This window comes from Mycteria americana, chromosome 7 (assembly GCF_035582795.1).
Source record: "Mycteria americana isolate JAX WOST 10 ecotype Jacksonville Zoo and Gardens chromosome 7, USCA_MyAme_1.0, whole genome shotgun sequence".
NCBI classification, from domain to species: Eukaryota; Metazoa; Chordata; class Aves; order Ciconiiformes; family Ciconiidae; genus Mycteria; species Mycteria americana.
The window spans coordinates 3486830-3510676 of record NC_134371.1 but is presented as its reverse complement, the minus strand read 5'-3'; the positions used below and the strand labels follow the sequence as shown (position 1 = coordinate 3510676).

Below are 23847 nucleotides of genomic sequence, written 5' to 3'. Positions count from 1 at the left end.
ACCCTTCCCGTTCTCTCCCCCATCCCACCGGGGGGAGCGAGCGAGCGGCTGGGGGGGCTCAGTTGCCGACTGGGGCTAAACCACGGCCCATAGCTACGTTAGGTCCAAAGGTCTACTGCAATGGCTGTAAACAGCAAGGTGGTCTCACAAACACATGTATTCCAATTCACCTCACACAGTTAAATAGTATTGCCAAACTATAGCCACTGGAGGAGTGTTTTTAAATAAATTCTTCATAAAGCCAAAGTTGCTTGCAAAGTCTTCCAAGCAAGTCTCTTTATCCTCAGCACTTTCATCCAGATTTCTCTCATCTGGAGTCACCAGTAGGTAAACCTTACAGAAAAGCCTTCAATACCAAGTATACAATGCACTAAAGATGGCAAATACCATTTTATCTTCATGAAACTCTGGTATTCCAGAGCTCTGAGCTTTCAAACACCATTTGTTGCACCTTGGTATCTTTATGCAATAGCAGTGCAAGTAAAGCTACAGCCCATGGAGCCTGTGCTACCTCTCACACGCTAAATCCACATGAATAAATCTTATTAAGCTTAGAGGCAAGCAGTTACTGCACCTGTTTGATAGATTTATTATCCCCAAAACCTAGTGCACTGATGTGAAATGCAGGTATGAATTGAATAGTTACGCTGTACAAACAGCCAGCTATTAGTTATATTATGGAAACAAGAAGAATGTTGATAAGGTGCTCCATTGGGATATTTAACAAGTGTCAAAACCTAGATTGAAAGAGGCATTTGTCTATGAGAGTCAATGAAGATATACACCCTCTTACCACAGCTAAATTTCACTTATATAGCATACAGGAAGGTAAAGGAGAAAAAAAAAAAAGGGGGGAGGGTCCTCCCCTCCCCACCATTATGTTAATCAACTTTCTGTAGATGACACTACAGGACCCTGATGAAGTTGCTATGGCTTCAAAGTTGACCCTGCCTTGGTTGGGTGGTAGACCAAAGCCCTCCAGAGGTGTGTTCCACCTAAATCATTCAACAGCTGTGCTTCCAGCCCAGCCCTGTGTCAGCCCCACCAGCCCGCTGCGAACTGCCATTAGCCACAAGTCCTCGTCAAAGCATCTGATAAACAGGGGGGGGAGGTTTGGGGGACACGCCAGCCACCTCTCACCTTCACAGGAAGCCCTTACTTAAAAGCACAGATTGGCTTTTCTAGGAAACCTAGAGAGAAGAGTTACAGTTCATCAGACAGTTTCAGTTTTCAAGAATTTAAGTGACACACACTACCTCTCCCCCCTAAAATTGTCTGACATTTGAGAACCAGTGGTTAAATAGTGTAAAACCACCACCTCAGGGATGAAAACTCAGCTACCTTGTAGAGGTGGTCTTTCGCTAAAGGTCACACTGCGTTATGCTACACGTACTTTAAAGCCTTGCTCAGTGCAAGCGATCCTTACATCTAGCTTCAGTCTGTTCTACACAACTTAATTTCTTTCCTCAGAGTTGTTAATAACGCTTTTGTCTTCTCTTATATGCCCACACTGTTTATGTTCTGTCTCATAACGAGAGATCTTGCTGGTGTTACTCATTTGGGTGTCCTGACAAGACAGGATTTGTTCTTTCATACATATAAACTGTGTGAAAATCAGCTTTAAACCATTTGACTTTAAAAGGCTACTTCCATTAAGCTATACTGAATTAAAAACAAGATGTTCATCTCCTCTTATTCCCATCTGCTTCAGTACATTTCAGAGAACATTACTGTATTAGAGATTTCTAGTGAAAAAAATTATTATTGCTATTCTAAAATAGCTTAGACTGGTGTGAGCGTTACTGACAGTGTTTAAGAAATCATTGCATTGCAGCCTAATGAGAAAAGAAGTCCGTAGTGCAAGAAGTACTTTAGAAAGAAATATCGTTTTATGCTTGTGTGAAGCTTGGCAGCCTAGCAGGAGTTAAAACCCCAGTAGAGAGCTCTTCAGAGGCCAGAGTCCAGTCCAGATCCAAATTCTACATTTCTACAGTGTTTGTAACGGGCTGTCATTCCTGCAGTCACCACGTGCTTGCCAGTTGTGAAACTGTACAAGATATGGAAAGAACAGATTTAGGAAGTGTGATGAATTTGTATATTAATAATCATTTTGTCCAAGAGAATTTCCAAAGTCCAGCTTACAGCTGAAAAGAAAAAAAAAAATAATGTTGATACCCAATTTTGATCTTCTTTCACTATGACTTTTTTTTTTTTAAAAAATAAAAGTGCACAATTGTAGAAGTGGACAGACAAGCGGTGTCCATGGCAGAGGAGCAGGAGGGGACAGAGGCCGCCCGCAGTCACAGCACAGGCAGGGCTGGCACCCAGCTCTGGGGTTTGGGCAGCACCCACCAGTGCTGGGTGCCGGGCTTCGTCACTGGGGATCGGTGTCTTCAAACAGAAGCTGTCTTCAGGTGCTCAGGAGCAGATGCTGCGTGAGCTATAAGCAGACAGCAAAGCCAACAACAACAACAAAATATTTTCCAAGCACACATGGGGGTTGGGGAAGGGAGGGCAGGAACAAGTGCTATTCTCTCCCCCACCCCAGAGTCTCACAGCATAAAAACAGCTTATTGATTAATCTCACACCATCCAAAACCAGTCCGCCTCTGCCTAGCTACACCAGGGGGAATAGCTTGTGAAAATGAGATTTTTAGTAATTAGGAAAGCTCCAAGGCAGAGCTTTAAAGGGAGGCTTATGTCACGCTTCACAGTGGAGACAGTAGTTAAGGACACGAGACTACAGCAGATTCAAATCCTGGCTCATTCAAGAATTAGAACAGATCTCCCCAAATAAGGTAAGAGCATGAAATTAAAGAGAGCTAATATATCCATCAAGTTAACCACTTATAGTGCTTGGAAGCTCTTCCTGAAGAATGGAAAGCACAATTATTTCATAGTACATCTTCCTGAAAAGCCTTCACACTGTGTTGCAGATAAGCTCTTTACTGGCTTACCCATATTTTCTCAGCTGTCAGTCACCAGATCTGTCATGATTGCCATTCAATTTTTGGTTTGCACTCTTCTTATTTTGCTAATAAGCAAACTTTGCTAGACTTTTTTTGCTAGACTTTTGCTAATATGTCTGGGCCTCTGGGCCCAGGCGGGTTGCTCACAGAGGACCCATTTCCAGTCCAAGTGCTTGGCCACGGTATTTGTGTGCCCTTGCTACTCACAGCATCTATTTCTTCAGCTGGGTGAGAAAGCCAAGGCTTTAAACCTTCTTGCACCAACACTAGGAGATACTAGTGGGATCCTTCAACGCACAAAGCACCGAAAAGTTAAATTCTGATATTCCCTTGGTTCCTTAGTTAGACCAAGAATTAAGCAAGGGGGAAAAAAGATATACTTTTTTAAATATATAACTTTCCACAATCTCCTGTACTTTGGGCACGCATTAGTTATGGAGACACCCAGTAACAGCTCCTCAGTGCCGTACAAGTGTATTTAAGGGCATGCAGAACGTGGGCCCCAACATGGTTTCATTTGCTTGGTAACCATAACCCCGTTCTTCAAAATAACTCCCACATCGCTCCTCTTCTCCCTGCTTTTCCATCCAAAATGAGCTCCAGTGCAAGTGAGGCACCTGGGAAGTATCAGTACCTGCAGAAAAACTGAGAACATCTTTTCTTCATTCTCCAGGCAATAAAGGGAAAACGGAAACATCTCTCACATTGAAAGCCCACTGGATTTATTTATGCTTTGGGCTCCAGAAAGGCTAATGAACTTTTTTTTTTTTAAAGACCACCTCTAATTATGTACTGGTAATTTGCCATCCAAAAATCAATTGCAGGTGCAGATAACAGCATTTGGATGTCTAATTAATTGATGAGTCTCACAAATCAAGTAGATGTCCAAGAGCTGTATGTTGCACTTACAGCTTTTCTGCCTCCTAATTTTGTGCATTTAGAGACAAAAAAATGTGGAGTTTTAGGGTTTGGTCCATTTTTAGCCCAGGCCTTATATGCAAAAGCCAAAACTAGAGTCCCCTATGTGGTCACACGCTTCAAGACTCTGGACTGTAACGTCTGGGGAATAATATACATATTACATGCTGAAGTTTGCACTCCAGCTCTCTGCATTCAGAACTCTCACCGTGGAGATGTACCCTCTGTGGCAAAAAAAAATGTTTAATTCAAAATAAAACACAAAGCTAGCTTCAAGGATCTGATCAACATTTATGAGTTCTCAGCACAATCCCTCTTCAAGAGGCCTGCATGCTTTTGCGGACCATATATAGGTCTTCAGCGTGGCATGCCACGACAACATGCGCCACAGGGTATTATACAGCTCCCAGGTACAGCTGAGAGCGAGGAAGAGGCTGGGAGGAAGAAACAGGCAGACAGAAGCAGGTAGCAGCAGAGGAAATCCCATTCTTCATGTCCATAACAGCCCTAAAACATACACAGGGAGCCACTGGTAAGTGTGAACCACTCCACTCACGGACCCAAGCTTAGCCTTTCCTGCAGTTTCTGGGGCATCAAGTCATAAATTGACCTTCACTGTAACCCACCGTAAGCGGAAGGGACGACCCGATCGTGCCCACGCCATCACAACAGCCCTGAGCCCAGCGCTCTCCACCCAGCCGAAATATCAGCTAGCGGCAAAGAGGACGCAGCGAGTCCGAGGACGATGGACGCAGCAGCACGCTATGCTGAGCCTCGCTGTTACGGGAAGCCTGCAGACCGGTTGATGAGCAGAGCAGTCTACACACCCCACCTAATGACATGGGAGACCAGAACCGATCGTGCAGCCCCAACTCCGGCATAAAGCCCCTCTTCGCACCCACCCCACAAGGTCAGAACAGAAGGTGGGTCCTACACAGTAGCAGTTGTCTTGATTTTTCAGGGGACTTTGTAGGCCAGACCAGAATTTCCTCGAATTTGGTGGTCCGTTTGCAGCACCACATTGCCATCTGCTGTCCCTCGCCTTCCCTGGCAGCCTCGCCAATAACCAGGTGAAATACAGCGGCACAGCTAGCGCAGTCTAAACAAAGCTGTTCAAAATGCAAATAGGTCCGTGGATCCATCACTTATTTAAACGGATTTTAACATTTCAATTAACTATTTGAGAAATACAAGACATGAGCTTGCAAGGACGCAGTCGGATGAAGTGTCACAAACAAAAAGCAGCGTACAACAGAAACGCAAGTATTAAATCTTGGCGCATTAGGATGATAGTACTCACAGGTGTATCACTTCAAAAACAGCTTTTTTATACTCCAGCAATTCAGTCATTCAAGAATAAATCATGCCTCTTCAGCTAATAGCGTCTTGGTTTTATCATCCAAAGATAGCGGTATTTTTTAACTGGTTCCCGAAGTGATACACCAAGCTATTTGCAGCACATTCAGCCTTCTGCTTAAATCCTGCATACAACCGGGCAAGCTACCTCCTTTTGCAAACCACCTTCATGGCTTGCCCATGGTCCTGCCCGTTTTTTTTTTTCCTAAAGAACTTGCAGAAAGGGCTTTACTAAATACAGGCTTAAGTGGTGGCTTTGGGACAAAGCTACCCAGACTCAGGGGATGGAACTTGGGTCTTAATTATGGTGGGAAATTGGAAGAATATCCTTTTTCAGACAGTTACCTGGGCACGAAAAGTGAGAAAATAAATCTAGCAAAGGGGACTCCTTCCTCAGCAGCTGGTACCCAGCTTAGTACACTCAGCTGGTCACAGTCCTCTATCACGGCGAGTACAGTTATTCCATTTGCCTAACGCTAACAGGTTTGTGTACAGGCCATAGGCAAATAGTCACTGAAATATTTTGGGCAAGATGTACCGTTTCTTTTCTTGTTTTGTTCACCTTGCTTTACAAAACGTTTGAGGAAAACACAGCATCTTCAACACATTTTCCTTAAACTCGTGTGCCCCTTCTTCTAGCGTGCAGGCAAGAAAGGCCAAACAAGCAGGACCTGCTAGGGCTGCTCCTCCGCCTGGCACCACCCCGTCCTGGCTCTTCCTTCGCAAGCAAACGCCTGAAGGCGGGAGCCCCGTTTTGCACGTAGGGAGGAAAAGGATGCTCCCAGAGATGAGCCTCAGCTCGCTTCGACTCCATCTTCAGCATTGCCAATGCATCATAAAAACCTGGAGAATACCCTTCTTCAGAAATCATTTAATTTCACCATGTCTTGTCTTCCTTTGTCTGTAGGGTGGAAATAAAAGCCCCTTGCTAGTGAGGGATGCCGAGGGGATCAGCCACTCACACTCATTCAGTACTTCAAAAGAAATCTAAACCAGCGGCCGGGAAATAGCGTTAACCATCTCTGCCACCTGAATGGCGAGCAGAGTGCATGGGGGAGCGGGCATCACTTATTAACTCCCAGAGGAAAGCACAGGGCCAGAAGGACCAGGCTACAGAGAGGCACAGAAGCCAGCAGAGAAAAATCAAACGCCAACAGGAACATCGAAAGAACAAGGCATGAGGCCGTTCCTTACTAATTCTGACTAGCCAAACGTGCATGCCTACTATATATACGTTAATCCTTTTTGCAGCTCGCAGTGCAAGCTCAGGAGGAAGCAAACAGATGGACAATGACTTATCATTGGAGAGACTTGGATCAGCAACTTAGAAATTCAGATTTATACAGGAAAAGCAAGTTAGTCATCCAAACAAATAGATATGCCCTGGGGAAAAGAAAAATCTGGATAGCAATAGAACTAAAATAAAACCTTAAGAAACATAAAGACTATGAGTATGCAGAAGAGAGAAACAGCTATAAAGAGAAAAGAGCCAAGGCAACACAAAGCAGGCGTATACAACTCACTGCTAAATGCTCATTTCTTGCGTGACTACATTTATGACACAATGAAAGAAAAAAAAGATTCTGATCTTAAAAGCACTAAATATACTAGCCTTCATAACATACAGGTCCATATATTTATGTTCTCAGACACTTTTTATATTTCCTGGCCCTAAGGTTTTGCAGGGGAAGACCGAGGCTGTCGAGTTCCCAGATGTGCCCAGCTGTGCACGCACAAATCCCTTCCAGCCACAGGGCTGCGAGCAGCCAGAGCCCCCCAGCGCCGCGAGAGCCATATACCCACCAATTCTGGCCAGCACCACATATAGTCTGACATTGCAGGGTGATTTTGGCACAGGTTTGGGGTGGTCCAGGCATGGGGTCACCCAGGAGCATACACAGGCACCGTGCAGTACATCTGCACCTTCTGTGCATCAGCAGCTAAATGTGATAGGGTATTCAGGATATATTAGGGTTCAAGATTTAAGATTAAAATTATTAGGGGGGACAGTCACAGAGCAGGATCTCTTAGGCAATAAATAGCTTTTGTGGAGTCATTTCTCTTCGAAATATTCTAGAGGAAGCAACCTTGCCAAGGCAGAAGATGGTCTGGATGATCTAATCATCTCTCATGTCAGGACTGCGTCGTTACCTTCAGTTTGCATTACAGATTACGTGTAATACACAGTGTCTAGAAATAGCATATGCACAGCAGGTTATTCTCCTGGACCCTGTTGCTTTGCACCTGTCCAGAAATTGTTTGCCAGATCCACAGATGCAAATTCTAGTAAGTCAGAGTCTATTATCTTGTTCAACAAGAGGACACAGGGATAAAGAGCTGAGATATTGTTGGTATTTACCCTTCACAGAAGGCAGGAGGGGAAAAAAAAAAAAGAAAGAGAAAAAACCAGAGCCACAGGAGTATTAAGTATTCTCTCCAGGAGCATGTCAGACATCTGGATTACACTTGGCAGTGAAAGACAGTTACACTAGTCCCTGCCCTGTTTCCATCTACTTGGTAAATTAACAGGGATGAGCTACTTATTACTCTGGCTGCTATTTCCCACTTCTCTGTATAGCGATAGCAGCAGAACAGCAAGCAGGCTTTGCCTGGTAAACAAACCCAAGGAAAGGCCCAAACCAAAATCCACGTTGGCATCGTTCAGTTAGAGCAGGAGAGGTCTAAAGGCTTTATCTTCAGGTACTTCCAGATGGAAGTTGAGATTATTAAAACCAATTTATTGTTTTGATAAAAGCATCATCAATATTCAGCGCCTCCGAAGAAAATTAGTCGAAAGGTGTACTTTTTTTTTAAAAAAATTACAACCCATAGCTTGTTTTGACCAGACCGGACTTCAGCCTTTCTCCATTGATAAGAATTCTTGTGGATTTTCTCTTAAATCCTGTAGAGTTGGCTACCTAAGGATTTTAGGAGCTTGAACAACAGAAACCAGAAGAAAAGTAGGTTGCACAGGTCAGGGAACCCCACGCTTTTGTCCTGAACACAGGCAGAAAGATCCTGACGTTTCAGCCTGCCTCCATCAGTACTTTATTTCCTCCCGATGCCATGGGGCCGTGCTGGAGCGAGGATCGCAGAAGTGGAGGTATCACAAAACAGCCACAGAATAAGAGCTCCAAAACATTAGAAATATTTTGATTCTGAAATTGCTTCCAGCCCAAGCATCATGACTGGATACCACACATCATACTTCCAGCCCCAGCATCGTGACTAGACACCACACATCATTGGGCTCAAGAACAAGTATCATCATAGTTATTTCAATTTATCTTAAAAAAAAAAAATAGATTTTAAATACGTGAAGATTTCAAACATTTCTGCTCAAAATATTCTCATCACTAAGAATGTACAAAAAACCCCACCTATTTCATATATTTAGCGAGAGGCTCTAGCACTCAGTGACCCCCCCCTTAGCTCACCGAAAGCCGTCAAAGAACAGAGCAGTCTAAAGGTACAGTTTGCTTATCATTGACGTGAGACATACCTGTCCACCTTTCAGTTATATTTAGCACTGCGGAGAGGTAGGAACCTCCAGTTACGGCCGTGTCAGCCATAGCAAAACCTGTGGGGAATTAATAGTTGCTCGCTTTTTTCCCCCTCAAGTCATCGTTAAAGGCAGAAGTTAAGTAACACATGCATCAACTCCCTTCTCCCCGTTTATTATCCAGGAGAAGCAGAACTAATTAAATATCAGCCTCAAACAGCCAATTCTTTCAGCATGAGGGAGATTGTGAAAAATCACATTCTCCCATTAACTTCCCAATGCAGTACTAGAAGAGCTAAGTTAGAAACCCACCCAAATGAAGACATTTTCTCCTCCAATTTACATTTTAATGGGAGAGCAGAGGACTTACTGCTAAGTGCCAGGAGCTGATAGAGCTGTGCACATTCTGAGGGTCTAATAAATGCACTGACCCATATTTTTCACATTTTATGGGACAGTGGGGAAAACTGCTGAAAGAGCTCGTTTGCAGCTATGTTAATTACACTTTCTATGGGAAAGCAGAGGAACATGCGACAAAGCCACTTGCAGCTGCATTTGTAGGACAGTTTAATCTACTGTTTAGAGCAGGTAATTGCATGCTGGAAGGATCCCAGGTTCTTGTGACAGCTGGACCACTGGGCTCTGTGGTGGTCATGGTCAGACCTTGACCTTTCTGGACCATTCAGACCACTTACAAAAGCTATAAAGGCAGTAGAGCTTTACCGGGCTAAAAAATGCATTTGAGTTGAGCTTTCTCATGTAATTAGGTCCTACCAAGTAACTGTAACAAACTACAGAGGAGTTCATAAAAATTCCTCATCTGTGGCATTCCTTTCCTCTGATCTAGCCCCGACACTGATTGCAGCTATTGGATAGGTGTTTCTCCTCCTCTTATCACAGCGGGGAAAGAGGCAGAGCTAAAGGGAGCCCCACGCTGTCGTCCTGCTCGTCAGCTTTCAAGAGCAGAGCAGCTACGCAATTTGAGAAACGTCAGCTTTCATCACACACGTCGGAGCCCTTCAGTCCACGCCTTGTGGCAGAGAAGAAAGGCTGAAAATGACACCGGTGCATGTGAAGTGGGTAGGAAAGTGAGCTATGGAATTGCTTAATTTAAAGATAACACTTCAGTAGAGGGGAAAAAAAGAGTCCGTGGAAGGAGAGTTGGGTTTGTCCTCTCTTCCATGCAGCGCGTGTGGTTCTACCACAGCTCACCAGCTAACCTGGCCCTGCAGAGACCTTCCAAAGCTCTAGGAACAAACCCTCAACAGATGCTCTGTGCATACTCTCATGTCTGTGGCGATTAATCAAGTACCTCCTGAGCAAGGCGGTAACCAGGACACTCGGTTTCTCAACAGTTTCCTTGCACCACTCACTTCAGTTCAGTCCGGGTGCCTATTTAAGCAGGCAGTCACCCTGGATGTCCATCTGCTCTAAGTATTGAGCAATGTTGCACTGAAAGCAGATGAATCCCCAGCTGTTTTATTATTTTGGGGATCTCGAGAGGGGAAAACAACTACCACCTTGGCTGTTGTAACTGATCCCAGAAGAAACACTCGGAGTAGTCAACGTTAGGTAAGCTTTAGTAATATCAATTTTCAGGAGCTGTGATCTACGTGTCACGGAGATACTGAAAGCTTTAAGATGACTTGTCAGGTTTAATAAGAATTTATTTGGTTTTGGTACCAAAAAGCTAAGGACTTGGAAACTTGTAAAATTTATTTCTTCGTTTCTTCCCATTCTCAGGATCTCCTGCAGTTCCAGCTGTACTTCATGGCTCCAAGCTGCTTTACTCGCTAAGGAGAAAATATTCTGAACAGGCTGATAACAGTTTTATCCAGCCAGAGATGTTCTCTAAGGTCATAACTGCTTTGAATCTAAATTATTAGCGTTTGTGTTTATAAAGCTATCCTCCACAACCCCAATCTTGCACCTTTAAAGCCAATTTACGGGCCTGTGCTATGCAGCCGAATACCAAAAGGGAAAGAGTCAAAGTGAAAAAATAAAAATTTAGCTCACATAAAGCGATTGTATTATCCCGACATTTTATCGACTCTTTAAAATGAAAGAAACACCGAGACAGATATCTTTATTGACTATGTCGGTGCCCTTTCAATACCAAACTGATGAACAATCGCATTAAGCTAGCCACATATTTATGAATACCCTACAGCTTAATAAATTGTTATGGAGCAATGAAAGTTTACGTAGATAACTAGAAATGTCAGAATAATATTACACAGGCACCATAAAATAGCGTATTACTCATTTGAATCACAATCCAACTAAAATAAAACCCAGTGCTTCTTTTATGACTTTGCCCTCATAGCAAACTTTGGTTTTCCAGCCCTTTCTCACTACTTGGCGACTCAGCACAGCAAGATACTCCACAGATGTAATTTTTTACTTACCAATAATTGATTTTTCATTAGAGATCAATAGGTTTAAGTTCAAGGTATAGAAAGAAAAAGTGCAGCGATAAAGGTGGGCAAGAGGCAACTATAGAGACAGTTTAACAATAAAGCAAGAATAGGCATTTCCTCTGCAGGGAGAAGAGGTGCACCAGCAATTTCCCCATGACCTCACGACTCCTTCTAAGAGAGAAGCAATTAAGCGTTACGCTGTCTAGAAGAGACACATTTACATTGATCTCTTACCAGAAGAGCATAAGAGAAAGAAAAAGCAGTTCTGTCTGGTTATCTCCTCTCCCAGACATCTACCTGGCTTCTTAAGGGAGACAGAGCTGGGCTAAAACAGACCACACACACCAACCCCTCTGCAAAAATAACAAGAAATAAATAAAAAAACCCACTCATTTCAGGTGATCCATCTCCCATCAAACACTTAAACTGAAAGCTCCTTGGAGCAGGAATGGGAGTCAAACATTTACATTATCTTAGAGGGTCTGCCAAAAAAATTAATCGTTTCACACAGCATCCACCAGAGACACAGGAAGGGAAACTGAAAATAAGTTTTCAAGCTATACCCTACCCCTTCTGTGCCTGGCTGCTCTACTGCGATCTCGAGTAAGGAGCGCTGACCTTTAGGGGAAAACACCCTCTGATTTTCATCCAAATGAACCCAGGCTTTTCAGCAGCACCAGTGGGGAAAGAAAAAGTTGGTTCCCCCTAGAAGCAGCAGCAGCTGAGGGCTCGCTGGGCTGCTCACACACACAGCATGTGAAGAAACAGACCCCAAACCCCGTACTAAATTATGCACAGCAAGAATTAAAGCTCTTCTCCGAAACTGTGCCTTGACAAGTAAAATATTTCACCGAGAAATACATCTCTGGAAGCTGATCTGGTATCAGAACATGGCACTTTTGGACAAAAACCTTCTCCAAAAAACCTACCTGGAAAGAGAAACAGGTAGGGAAACAGGATTACAACAAGTTACCAAAATATTTTGGTCACACTGTCACACGGAGTTAGATGTACTCAGTTGTTACATATACAGCTCCAGCTGGGGAGGTGGGAAGCGGCCAAGGACCAGCAAGGAGCCAAGGGTAAATACATATTTTAGTCCCTGCTATCAATGAATGCGTGTACACCACAGTTACTCAAAACCTCATCTGTAACCTCTCCAGAGGATACTACACTCTTCCCCGTAAATATTCCTAAACCAACTTTGTTCCTACAGAGTATTTCTAGCAACACCAGGGACATTGAAACAGCTAAGTCAGCCCTTGCCACAATCGCCCTGGAGCTGCAACAGGGATTTGGTGCTCAGCTCCGAGTTTCCATTTGCTGAGTGGAGCTCACCAGAGAACTCCTTAATGCTGTTCATCCCTCCAACTTTCTTTTCCTAACAAACTTCCCCACATTGCTTTACTAGGACACAACTGCAATCTAAAGGTGTTTAGAAAAAAAAACCAGCTCAGTTAGCCATGCTCCCTTAAACACGCCGTGCTGTGGCTCCTAACCAAATTCATTAGCATCGGCCCATTGACTTCAAGCAGAACCGAAACGTAGGTTCCCCAAAAGCTCATTGCTCCCGTTATCTGCTCTCTTCCAAAACACGTAGGTCTAGACTCCACAGGGAGACAAATCTCAGTAACCTCACGGAATCCAATCAAACACATCGGGGGGGGGGGGGAGACCACCACCCTGTTTACATCCAGAAAATACAAAGCAATTAGGACAGAGCTGGCATATTTTAAAAATATAGGTAGTATTTTTTTAAATAAAACATTCCAACCTCTTTTCCTGTTCTCTTCCTCTCCCACTACCTTTTCACCATTGCATCAGACTTGCTTTCTTCTTTTTTTCCTGTTTACGTGAGAAGTATATTTAATATTAATAACCGCATTGGTCACAACGAGGAACTGAATAGGCGATGCCAACAAGCCAGTATGTGCAACCCAGGACGCAGAGCAGCCCCAGCACCCACAGACACCCACACCAGCACCCAACAGAAACATGGGTGCTGGTACCCACAGCATCACGGACACGGGGGGAGGAACGGGGACACGGCGACACGTGACGATGACACTCCCAAGGCAGGATTTGCACGGTGATCTCTGCCAGCCACCAACGCCGGTGACAGCACAGCCATGGGGTTTCCAGAGGTTGGGTGTGTCTACAGGGGTTTCAGTCACCATTTAAATACCCTGAAAATAAGTATCAAAAGCAATGCCTTCCCCCCCATGCATGACCCCATACTAAACACACAGACGCATCAAAACATCCCTCAGCATTGGCACGTGCAAGCATAAAGGTGCATGCTCAGATGCAAGCATTTAAGGCTTAAGTGAACTAAAACATCTTTTTCTTTTTTTTTTTTTTTTTTAAGGAAAAAAAATACTCCTAGACATAGCCCCATAATTAAGTTCAAATCCCCTTGACCATAAAAAGAATTTATAGCAAAACAAGATTTAAGTGCTATGGAACCAGCTGCATACAGCTTTCTAACCAAATACCAGAAAACTTCTCCATCAAAATAATTTATTACTTTAATCTCTCAAACAGTATGCGTGGTTTTTTGCTTGATTTGATAGCCCTAATCTCATGATCCGATACCAGGCCTTTAGCCTTGTACCTCACTCACTCACCCCACCAGTGTCTCAAGTGCAAATACCTGTTTCATAAAAAAAAAAAAAAAAAAAACCACAACCCACACAGATATCTCAGTTCTAGGATGACTTATTCCTATTTTTTTTTTTTTTTTATTTGAGCCAAAGCCTGGAGAGTCTCAAACTTTAGACAGATTGTTTTGGAGGATGCAAAACAAAGCTTAAACTGAGAAAGATTAGCTAAAACAAAGTCAGTGCATTTTCTGCCCAGCTTTAATTTTATCTTCTTGAAATAAGAGATTTAGGGGTTTACCCCAAATGCAACAACCTATAAAAGGAACAAAGCATGAAAGTTCTGGCTGCAGCAAGCAGAACTTCACCCAGAAAGCTTTTTTTATCAAGACGGAAAAATCCCTGCTTGAAAAATAATTCATTTACAAAAAAACAAAAGCAATTCAAAGAAATCATAAAAATGTACAAGGTGATTCAAATTTACCTGAAAATTGACTTTGCAACATTTAATATATGCATTTAAGTTCAGGCACCTCTACAGACAACCGTAGCTATTATTAAATCAGACCTTGTAACACCGTGCAAGAGCAAACCCTTTTCATTTGGAAATTCAATCATTGCATGGTGCAGTACTCTGCCATTCTGAAACAATTTCAAGTAATATTTCTGAAACTCCAGCCTCAGAGGTACAGCTTTGCAGACAGGGCACACAAAACTGTGACAGAGCTCTTACTGTGAATAAATAATGGTGGCTATATCTAGAAAACAATACCAGCCTACACACCGCTTGATAAATATCCCCTATTAAGAAGCTCCAACATTTTACAAGCATACCGGATAACTGGCAGTGATCACCCTATAATCCATTTTAATTCACATCAGAAGGTGTTTTTTCTCCTTTGAGGGGAGAGTCTTTCTACAGCCAAGTAGTTGTAAGCTAAGTTACAGATCTCTGAAAAAACAAGACATCTTTCAGCTGAAATACCTGACTTTGGATTGTTATATCATGTTTGCAAACGTGTTATGAATTCCTACCTTGAAGCCAGCGTGCCTTCACTGAAACACATCCATTTTCATCCAAACCAGTCTATACCAGCAAGTGCTTGCTTACCTGGCTACTGCCTGGGACACAACATATTGATCCGGGAGGGAAGGAGAAAGACCTCACCAAGGATGGCTGCCTTCCAGCAGCCAAGGCCACCAAGACACAGTTTCTGCTCCCAAAGAGACACAGCCCTCTAAGCTCGTGGGACATTATGCCTTTTATTAACCCACAGAGCAGCCCTCAGGCGTTGCAGGTGGCCTTTTTGGGGCAAACCCAGCTCAGCTGGTGAGCAAGGTGAGGTGCCTGAAAGCAAGTGGTGGCTCTCGGGAGCTACAGGGCACCTGGAAAGCCACAAAACAAGAGCAAGAAGCCTAGGGAGACCCAAGCTACTTGGTGTAGGACAGTGCCTCTGGTGTTCCTCAGGGCAAAAACCACAGCCCTGCCACCAAAATTATGAAAATGAGTGCTAATATTGTGGCTCCTGTGTAAGATCTGAGACAGGGATGAAAAGGCATGAAAAATACCAGAAGAGAGGTGTTTTTCTTTGGAAATCAGAACAGCTTTGTAATCTCATTATAGCTGATTGCGGTATGATTTGTGCCAGGCAAGAGTGAGTTCAGCGCTGCCCTGACACCACTCCAGGTACTTTATTTACTCTGAAATGAAAGCCATGGCATAAAGCAAAGCTGTATCAGATAGGGGCTTTATCAAAGTATCAAGAATTATTTTCCTTCCCACCAGCATACTCTATTTTCTGAGGTTAAGAAGAGGGCTTGCAGCAAGGAGTCGTGACTGCTCAGGATCCATTCATCTGACGCACCTCACTCTCCCCTGGTTTTATACAGAGGACGTAGCTGCCTAACTCAGGGCTCCAGTACATTTTTGCTAGCAAGGCACCCAAATCCTTCTGTAGATTCAGCCCTCAACATCCTAATTAAAGAAGCAGCTGCTTTTTACGGCCTTATGTCAGCTTGGAATAATTTTTCTTAGTTATTGAAAACAGCTGCTCTTCTGATTAGTACACTGAGCATTTATTTTCTCTTATACCGGTGTCAGACTGCTTCATTGCAACACAGACAGGAGAGGCTTAGTTTTACGAAATAAATCTGTGCTAACTAGAAGCAGAAGTGAAATGGAACAAATATTTTGGCATTTTTAGCAGTGGTACACAATGAGACAAAGTACATCCTCAATCAATTGATTCGTTGTTCTGACACGGGCATGAAAAATGAGGAAAGCCATATAAAAACGAGGGCTTTTTTCATACTTCAAAACTTCTCACAGAACAGTTTGCTTCCGTTAAAAGTTGTTGCAGCAGAACGCTTCATCAAAGAACCCCCACTGCAGTGAGATAGCGAATGCTACTGCCAAAAAAATGACCTTTTACTATGGGAAATGGCTTGGATTAAAGTTTTCCAGCCAAATGGTCTCGGGAAGGCTACCTGGGAGCAGGCAGGAAAGGGTAAAGCCCGTGCTGGAGCAGGTGGAAGCAGAGCTGGCAAGACCCCCCAGGACGGGCAGCAGCTCTGCCCCTCGCCTTCGTTCCAGCCCTCCCGCAGATCTGCTGTGTTTAAAGCTCTGAAACCCTTTGAGCAGGGAGGTTTCATATGGCTTTTAAAAGACGGAAAAACCCTACCGAGGCACCAGCCCCGTGAGTCTCTGCTTGTAAAGGGAGGAGGTGTGTGCATTCGTTTGTGTTGAATATTTCAACTAATTGGGGGCAATTTTTGAGCCCAGCTGTGGACTGGTTTGATTAAAGGCACTTGGTTAACAAACAACACATGGTTTGGCCAAGATACCAAAGTAGAAAAAATAGTGAAGTAGAGCAACAATATTTTTCAGGCATTATTGTTAATTCTATTTTATATTAGACAAAGATAACTCCCTCTCTGCAAAGATCCATATTTATCCAAACCACCCCTCACTGTGCTTAACACACTCGACTTTGCAAGATACTTGTTTAATGTATTTTAATTCAACTAAAAAAAACCCCCTGCTTTCAAAATAAACATCAGCACTTTAAATTAAACTAAAAGTACTACTGATACAGCTATAGACCCTAAGAAACTTATGAATATGAAGCAGCTGTGTGTTATTTCAGTAACTTGTATGCATGCTTCTTGCCTTCCCAGTCAGGTTTTCCGATAGAAATCCCTTCCACTAGTATTTAGTTAATGGTGAAATATGTCCTTAGCACAGGAGCCAGCACAGACTGCCGTTGCAGCCCTCCCATATCCATTATGGGGTTTAGAAATCAGTGGGAGTGTGTCGTGTCCTTCCCCCGGATCCGTGAGTCTGGACCTTTGCACAGCCTGAATTGCCTCCAGCTGCTCCTATTAACCTGCTCTCACAGCACCTTTGCAGGATTTAAGCAGCTCAAAGTCTCCTAATCCAGCTGCCCCCTCCACGGGTATATTTTATGCAGAGATTTTTGGAAGGAAGCAGGCACTCTTCTAGTTTGCATGGTGTTGCCAGCTCCTCTTTTCTCTAGAGGACCAGGCAATTAATTTATGGAGAGGATTAGATCTGAGCAGATTCTTGAGAGACCCTGAATTTTTGCGTTGCTTTCTCAAGAGCATTTGTAGAGGTTACTTACACAGAAAGCGTAAGAAACTTCAGCAGAAGAGAAAATTGCTAGTCAGATATCCATAGACCACCATCTGCTACAGGGGCCTTATGGGAAGCAGCATGAAGGCACAACAAAAGAATTGAGGGTGTTGTGACAGCAGGAATCCAAAATTATTATTACAGCTTCTTGGTTTTCCTCAATATTTAACAGCTGCCAGCAAATTCATAAACTTAAATCTGTATCTTTTATGTACTTAGTACTCTGGATTTGAACCACATAGGAACTAACTCAGACTAAGTACCAAATTAAGTACTAACTTTTTGACAAAGCCCGTACATCTCACATTTGAATTATTGTTATTGAAAAAGGGCTGCAAAGCTGATGGGTTGAAGGACCCTTTACATTTACCAGATAGATAGGATCAGCCTTTTAAAATTGCCTTGTTTTTATCTTAAAATGTAACAGCAGTTCTCTGGTGTTAATTTTCTCACTGTATTAAAAAAGTCTCAGGAACTTTTCATCTTGGTGCTACGTAAAGAGAAGACACTAGGGACAGGGACACGATTTATGATGGTATTTAAGTATGGTATGGAAAGCATGATGGCAATCTAAGCAAGGAAACTGAGAGCAATGGGAATAGTAGCCCAATTCGCCCTGTCCGCGTTGGGTCAGACCCAGCATTCGTCAAATCACTGGGAAAATGTCCCAGGCTTGTGACTGCCTGAGAAGACAAGTAAATCCCAGTGCTGCTGAGGGCTAATTATGGGACTTGAGTTTTATTTCTCAAAAAAAGAGTGATTGGAACAATTTTGTGCGCCATAGTTAATATGCCAAAGGTGGTGTAAAGTTACCACGATGAGAGAAGGTGCATATATAGGGAAATAAACCCAATCTGACATCCAGAGATTATTTAATGTCATACTTTTATTTCACAAGATTCAGTTCCATTTTGGTAAACCAGCTTTTTAGAAACATGCCCGCACGTCCACTGGGCCACCACAACGCCTTAGGACTTGTGCGAGTGCCCAAGGCTGCTCCCGGCTGCCTCCTCCTCCTCCCCGCAGCCAAGGGCCGACCCTGCAGCATCAGCTGAATCGGCAGCGGCTCAGAAACAGGGGGGGGTCTGAGCAGCCTAATAGGGTGGATTATGCATTTCTCTCAGTTACTTTTGAAAGTTTCAGATATATTTTTGCCTAAGGACAATAGTTAGGGTTTTTTTACACTAATCAAATAGCTCTAATACTCTTTTAGACAAACCTTTATATAATTCATGACCAAGTCTAAAGTACTAGATAATACTGATTCAATAATAAAATAACTTTAAATCTTTTTTGTGTGATTTCAAGAAACCTAATACTCATGTTCACATCTGATTAAGCTCCACAGATCAAACTCTGCAATCTTTATCAAAACCCATGGTTATCAGTGCTGATTTCCAGAGGATTTTTGACCATGCAAGGATTGCAGGAGCTGGCCTGATTAAAATTGCAGTCGGACAATGAGTTTCATTACATAATTTGAATAGGCTAATTACAAACCTGAATTCTGTGATGTGAAATCCCCTCCCCGTGCCGGTCCTGCTGGCATTTGGACAATGGTTTCTCTTAGCCATCACCCACCTGCGCAAAGGTCGTGCCGCTTCTTGGGGCTGCTAGTTAAAACTAATCCATATTTTGCAAATATAAATATTTTTGTTAAAACATCACGAAACCTAGCAACTAAACTAGTATGCTAAACTGATGCTCATTTCTTCTCTCGCAGGCAGAGGGAAAGGCATGTTTCTCAGTTAACATCTTTGCCCTTTAAATCTACAGCAGGATCTCAAAAACATCTGGATACAGAAGAAACCCCGTAAAGACGCTGTCGTCCTCAGCACTGACGTAGACCCCGTTCCAGTCCCGCGCAACCTCCAGCCACACCTGGTCGCCCACGCTCAGCTTCAGGACGGTCAGGAAGGAAGCCTGGTCGATCTCCTGGCCGTAGAGCGTCTCGCGGGCTTTGGCCACCTTCCTGCTGCGGGCGACGAGGCTGACGCGGGCTGGACGCCCTCTCACCGTCAGGTGGTAGGCGAAGACGTACGCCCCGGGCACGCTGCAGTTGAATTTCCCGGTGGAAGGGTTGTAATCTTCTTGGTCATTGTACAAGATCTTGTCAAATCTAATGGGGACGTTGGGCGGAGGGAAGGGCTTGGACAAGCCAGCGCTGAACGCTGATCGCAGGAGCTTTGCGGTGCCCCCTCGGGCACCCTTCGCCCCACGAGAGCCTTTCTTTCCTGGGGCCCCTCGGCCCCCCTTACTGCCGGCAACCCCCTTGGGCCCAGAAGGTCCCATCACGCCGGCGGGTCCCAGGTCCCCTTTGTCACCCTTACTTCCTCGCTCGCCCTTTTCTCCCTGTTTTCCATCCACCCCCTGAATTCCCTCAGCCCCCATCTCCCCTTTGCTCCCTTTTTCTCCCTTTGTCCCCCCTTCCCCTCTTTCTCCCTTCGCACCTCTCCCCCCTGGCTCCCCGCAATACCCCTTCTCCCCTGTGTCTCCCTTTTCCCCTTTGTCACCCTGTTCTCCGTCCACTCCCGGGTCTCCAGCATCCCCCCTATCTCCCTTGTCTCCTTTGGTCCCATTCTCACAAGTGTCCCCTTTGGACCCCTTTTGTCCCTTCAGTCCAGGGAAGCCGTAGTTGCCCTTGTTGCCTTTTACTCCAGTTTCACCTAGGAAAAGGGCAAAGTGGGGAGGAAAAAAAGATTCAATGTATTGGATTGCTTTGGAGATGGAGGGGCCTCACCGACAGCAAAGGGAAAGGTCAGTGCAATATTCCGGGCTTTCCCAGCCCGTGTTACATACCTTGCAGCCCAGGTTTGCCTGGATAGCCGGGGTTTCCACTTACTCCTCGCTCGCCTTGCTCCCCTTTGCCTCCTAGGACATTTCACCATTAATACACTGTTAGTGACGTTGTCTGCAGCACAGCAGTCATGGCACAGAAGGTCCATGACTGGTACATGACTGGTACATGACTGGTACCATTTTGCATGTGTCCCTCACTTCATTAATAAAACAGAGATGAGCAATGTGTGTTTTCAAGAAACGCCTTCAGAAACCTTGGCTGAATCTCACAGCACCAAGCACCATCACGTAGACAACTGCATCTCACCCAAATGTTGGATTTCTGACTCTAATCAGTGCCTCACTGAGAGGCGGTTGCTGCTGTTTAATGGCAAGTTGGAGAAGATGACAGCTCTGTGTTTCTCACTCCAGGATTGCCAAAAGTCTTGTTTGAGAAGTGAATCAAAGAAGTGACCGCACTGACTGAACTGTGCAGCACGCTGCTGCTGGTACCTCTGTTACCAGCTTTGCTGTGTGTTTCTCCATGACCAAAGGCAGCCGCAGCATCCTACCAGTTGTGTGCGGCAGCAGGACAGAGCTGCTCTGAGCCTAAAATGAAGGGCAGGGTTCCTTTTGGGTTACTACTGATGGACAATAGTTGCTCTCCATCTTAGCTGAAATAATTTTGCCTGAGATACTTGAATTGAAATGCAGCTTCTACACCTGCGCATAGCTTCCATGGTGGTTTTCTCCTACTTATGTCCCTAATCCAAAGCAAATTGAGCTCAGTTTTTAAACTCGCATTCAGAACAAGGAGTTTCAAGTGAGATCTTTATGAGCAGCTGTTCCTATACCACCTACACATATGCTACCACCATCTGAGTTATTGTCCCTGCACTAATGCCAGCTAAATCTCGCAAGGCGTCAATCCATATCAGCATACTCAGTTTCCTCTGAAAAATATTTTTTCCTATCATTTTGTGGTATTTGATGAGGACAACAGCATCTGTTTTCAAAATAAGCAGTTAAGTTGTCTTTACCTCTTTCTCCTTTAGAACCTTTTGGACCTTGAGGACCTGGAGTTCCCGGCAGACCTTGCAGACCAGCATCTCCCTTCTCCCCCTTGGGACCTGTAACATAACCACATCAAGAAAATTATCTTAGTAACTCAAAGGTTTAAGTTTATAAAGAAAACTCACAATAATAGCTAGGGAACATGGCATCGAGGGATGCACGTAAGGCAAACTCTGTTTCCATCACTCTGGGAAGAACTGGCTGTTTGGCGTCATACAACCAGTGCAAAGAAGATGTGAGACAGACAGGTTTGGCCTGAGCCCTGCTCCCCTATGCGTTGTAGACACTGCAGCTGAAACCCTATGGCAGGGCAAAAGGCAAGGGGTGGTAGGGGCAACGCCGCACTGCTCGTGCTGAGATTAGTGGGGTGCGTGCTCGTAGGTCCCCTGGTCAGGCACGCAGCTCCCCAGCCTTTGCCTTTCAGCTACTGCACTCCCCAAACCTTACAGTTTTGTGTTTCACTCGTGGCTAGTAGTTCAAGAATTTTTAAAATCAACTTTCAGCTGTCCTTGAGCCACAGGAGCTCAGACATTCATAAAACATCAGAAGTAATCTGCCTTTCATATTTGAGTGCACCTAAGGAGCTCCCATAGCGTCGTAATTGCCCCTCTCCTTAAAAAGAGTTAAGTCTGCACATATAAAAGTGGAACCTGTCAGACAGCTCCATACTGCACAAAGGATGGGTTGAAAGGCAAGCAAGCTGGCTTCAATCTTTTTTTACTTTTTCATCCACTTGGGAATCTAGAGACTCCCAGTGCACGTCTGGGAGCAGACTATGGCAACTTCAATCATCCCAACACAACCCATTTGACACAAGGACTTTTCCATCAACACTCAAGAGATGTGTAAGTGCAAACTCCCTCTGCAGCCACTATAATTTCCATTAGCCAATCCCTCCTGAGCTATGAGAAGTGAAAATCCCTCAAGTACGTTGTATTAAAAGAAAATTATTTCATGATTTTACCACCTTTCCTCAGATGAATAGTTTCTATCCCCAATATTAGTGCTATTAAAGTGAACATTTGCAGACTAATGCACTATTCATTATAGCGGTATTAGTATTAGGCGCTCTATAGATATGTATTTTAGCATTAGAAAAAAGAGACAAAGTATGTCTTAGAAAATATTTGGGTGCTCTATACAGAGCTGCCTCTTGTGAGAGCAAATAATTATTTTAAAATTTGAACCCAAAATTATATTTGTATTTAATTTCCTTTTTTCCAAGGGGAAAAAAAAATCCAAGAAAAAGAGGCTTTTGTCATAAACCTTCAGCAAAGATACAAAAGTGCTTGCAGGTAGTTTTGAGGGTCATAAAACCATGGTTAAAGTGAATGTGAAAGTAAATCTGTGACTCCCAGGGGATCAGACACAGGGACAGAGAATCAAGGAGCGTGGCCGTGTGGGGCACCTGCCAGCAGCGACGTGGTATGGGGCCAGATCTGCACGCGCTCCCATGCCAGTGTGGTCCTCAAAGTGAGTGCCATGGGAGGAAGCTCCCTTTTGGGGCTTTCCCACTCATATTGGTGTTTTATAACTTCTGGGATGGGGCTGGCCTGTGCTTTTTTGCTCTGGATTTACACAAGGTATAATCACATTCGGCATTTGCTCCACAAGTCCTGCCAACTCATTTCTTGAAGGAAAAGCAGGAGACTCCTTGATACGGTTTATGTGCTTTAGTTGAGAGCAGCGAGACAGGCATTGCTGTACCTGGGGGTCCCTGCTCCCCCCGCTGCCCCCGGGGTCCCACGGCAGGCGGGCAGCAGTCACAGCAGTTGAAGAAGAAATCGGCTGTGTCGAGAGTGTAATTCTCAAAGGGGAAGAGTGTGGTGGCCCCTCGGGCCACGGAGCTCGGGGTGGGTAACTCGGCTCTGCCCGGTGCTGCCAGCATCGAGCTCTTCCCCACGAGGGAGGTGAGAGGAGTGTGAGAGGCTCCGTCACCCGCCAGCTGTAAGGGCTTCGTCTTCGTGTACTTCACAGCTGGGGTCACCTTCACTCCCGCCTGCACGGCAGCAACTACCAGCATCACAAACGCCGAGATGGGCCCCGGTGAGCTCCACATGTTGGCAGCTGTGGGAAAAGACAAACGCAATAATAAATTGCTGCACAACACCCTTTGCATTCGCATGTTCCCCACAATGCCAGAAGACCTGCAGGAGTAGTGTCAGGCACACGTGGGCATCTGCCTGGAGGACTACGTTACAAAGCCTCACTTTCTATGGGGAAAGTAAAGCAAAATCAGCAAAACCTCCTGCCTGCTCGCCCTTATTTACCGTCGCCCTACAGAGCACTTGTCATATGGCTGCTCCTGTTTGCTGTGGTTGGAAGTGCTCCCACGGGTATCAATAGAAGTTCAAGGGACTGACTGAGAGTTATACGACCACTGGGACACATGATGTCTCTCTTCCGAGTGTATGATTAGGAATAATTCAGTAATGATTTCAGAGTCCAACACAACTGCACACTATAAAAAGGTTTGCTCTAAAAGAATAAATGGAAACAAAATGAAACATCACGTATTCCAAAATTTTTATGTCGATTTTTTCTTTTTTCTGATTTTCTGGACTTGCATATTCTTTTA

At 44.4% G+C, this 23847-nt stretch overlaps 1 protein-coding gene across 1 annotated transcript; it reads right to left on the bottom strand.

Annotated features, from left to right (window-relative positions):
• Positions 1-19187: 19187 nt before the first annotated feature.
• Positions 19188-23328, bottom strand: OTOL1 (otolin 1). The gene is made up of 4 exons (XM_075509035.1): positions 22977-23328; positions 21236-21325; positions 20217-20288; positions 19188-20083 (listed from the first exon to the last, which is right to left on the bottom strand). Exons 1-4 carry the CDS (start codon positions 23326-23328, stop codon positions 19188-19190), a joined length of 1410 nt encoding a protein of 469 aa, XP_075365150.1.
• Between the last annotated feature and the right edge of the window lie 519 nt (positions 23329-23847).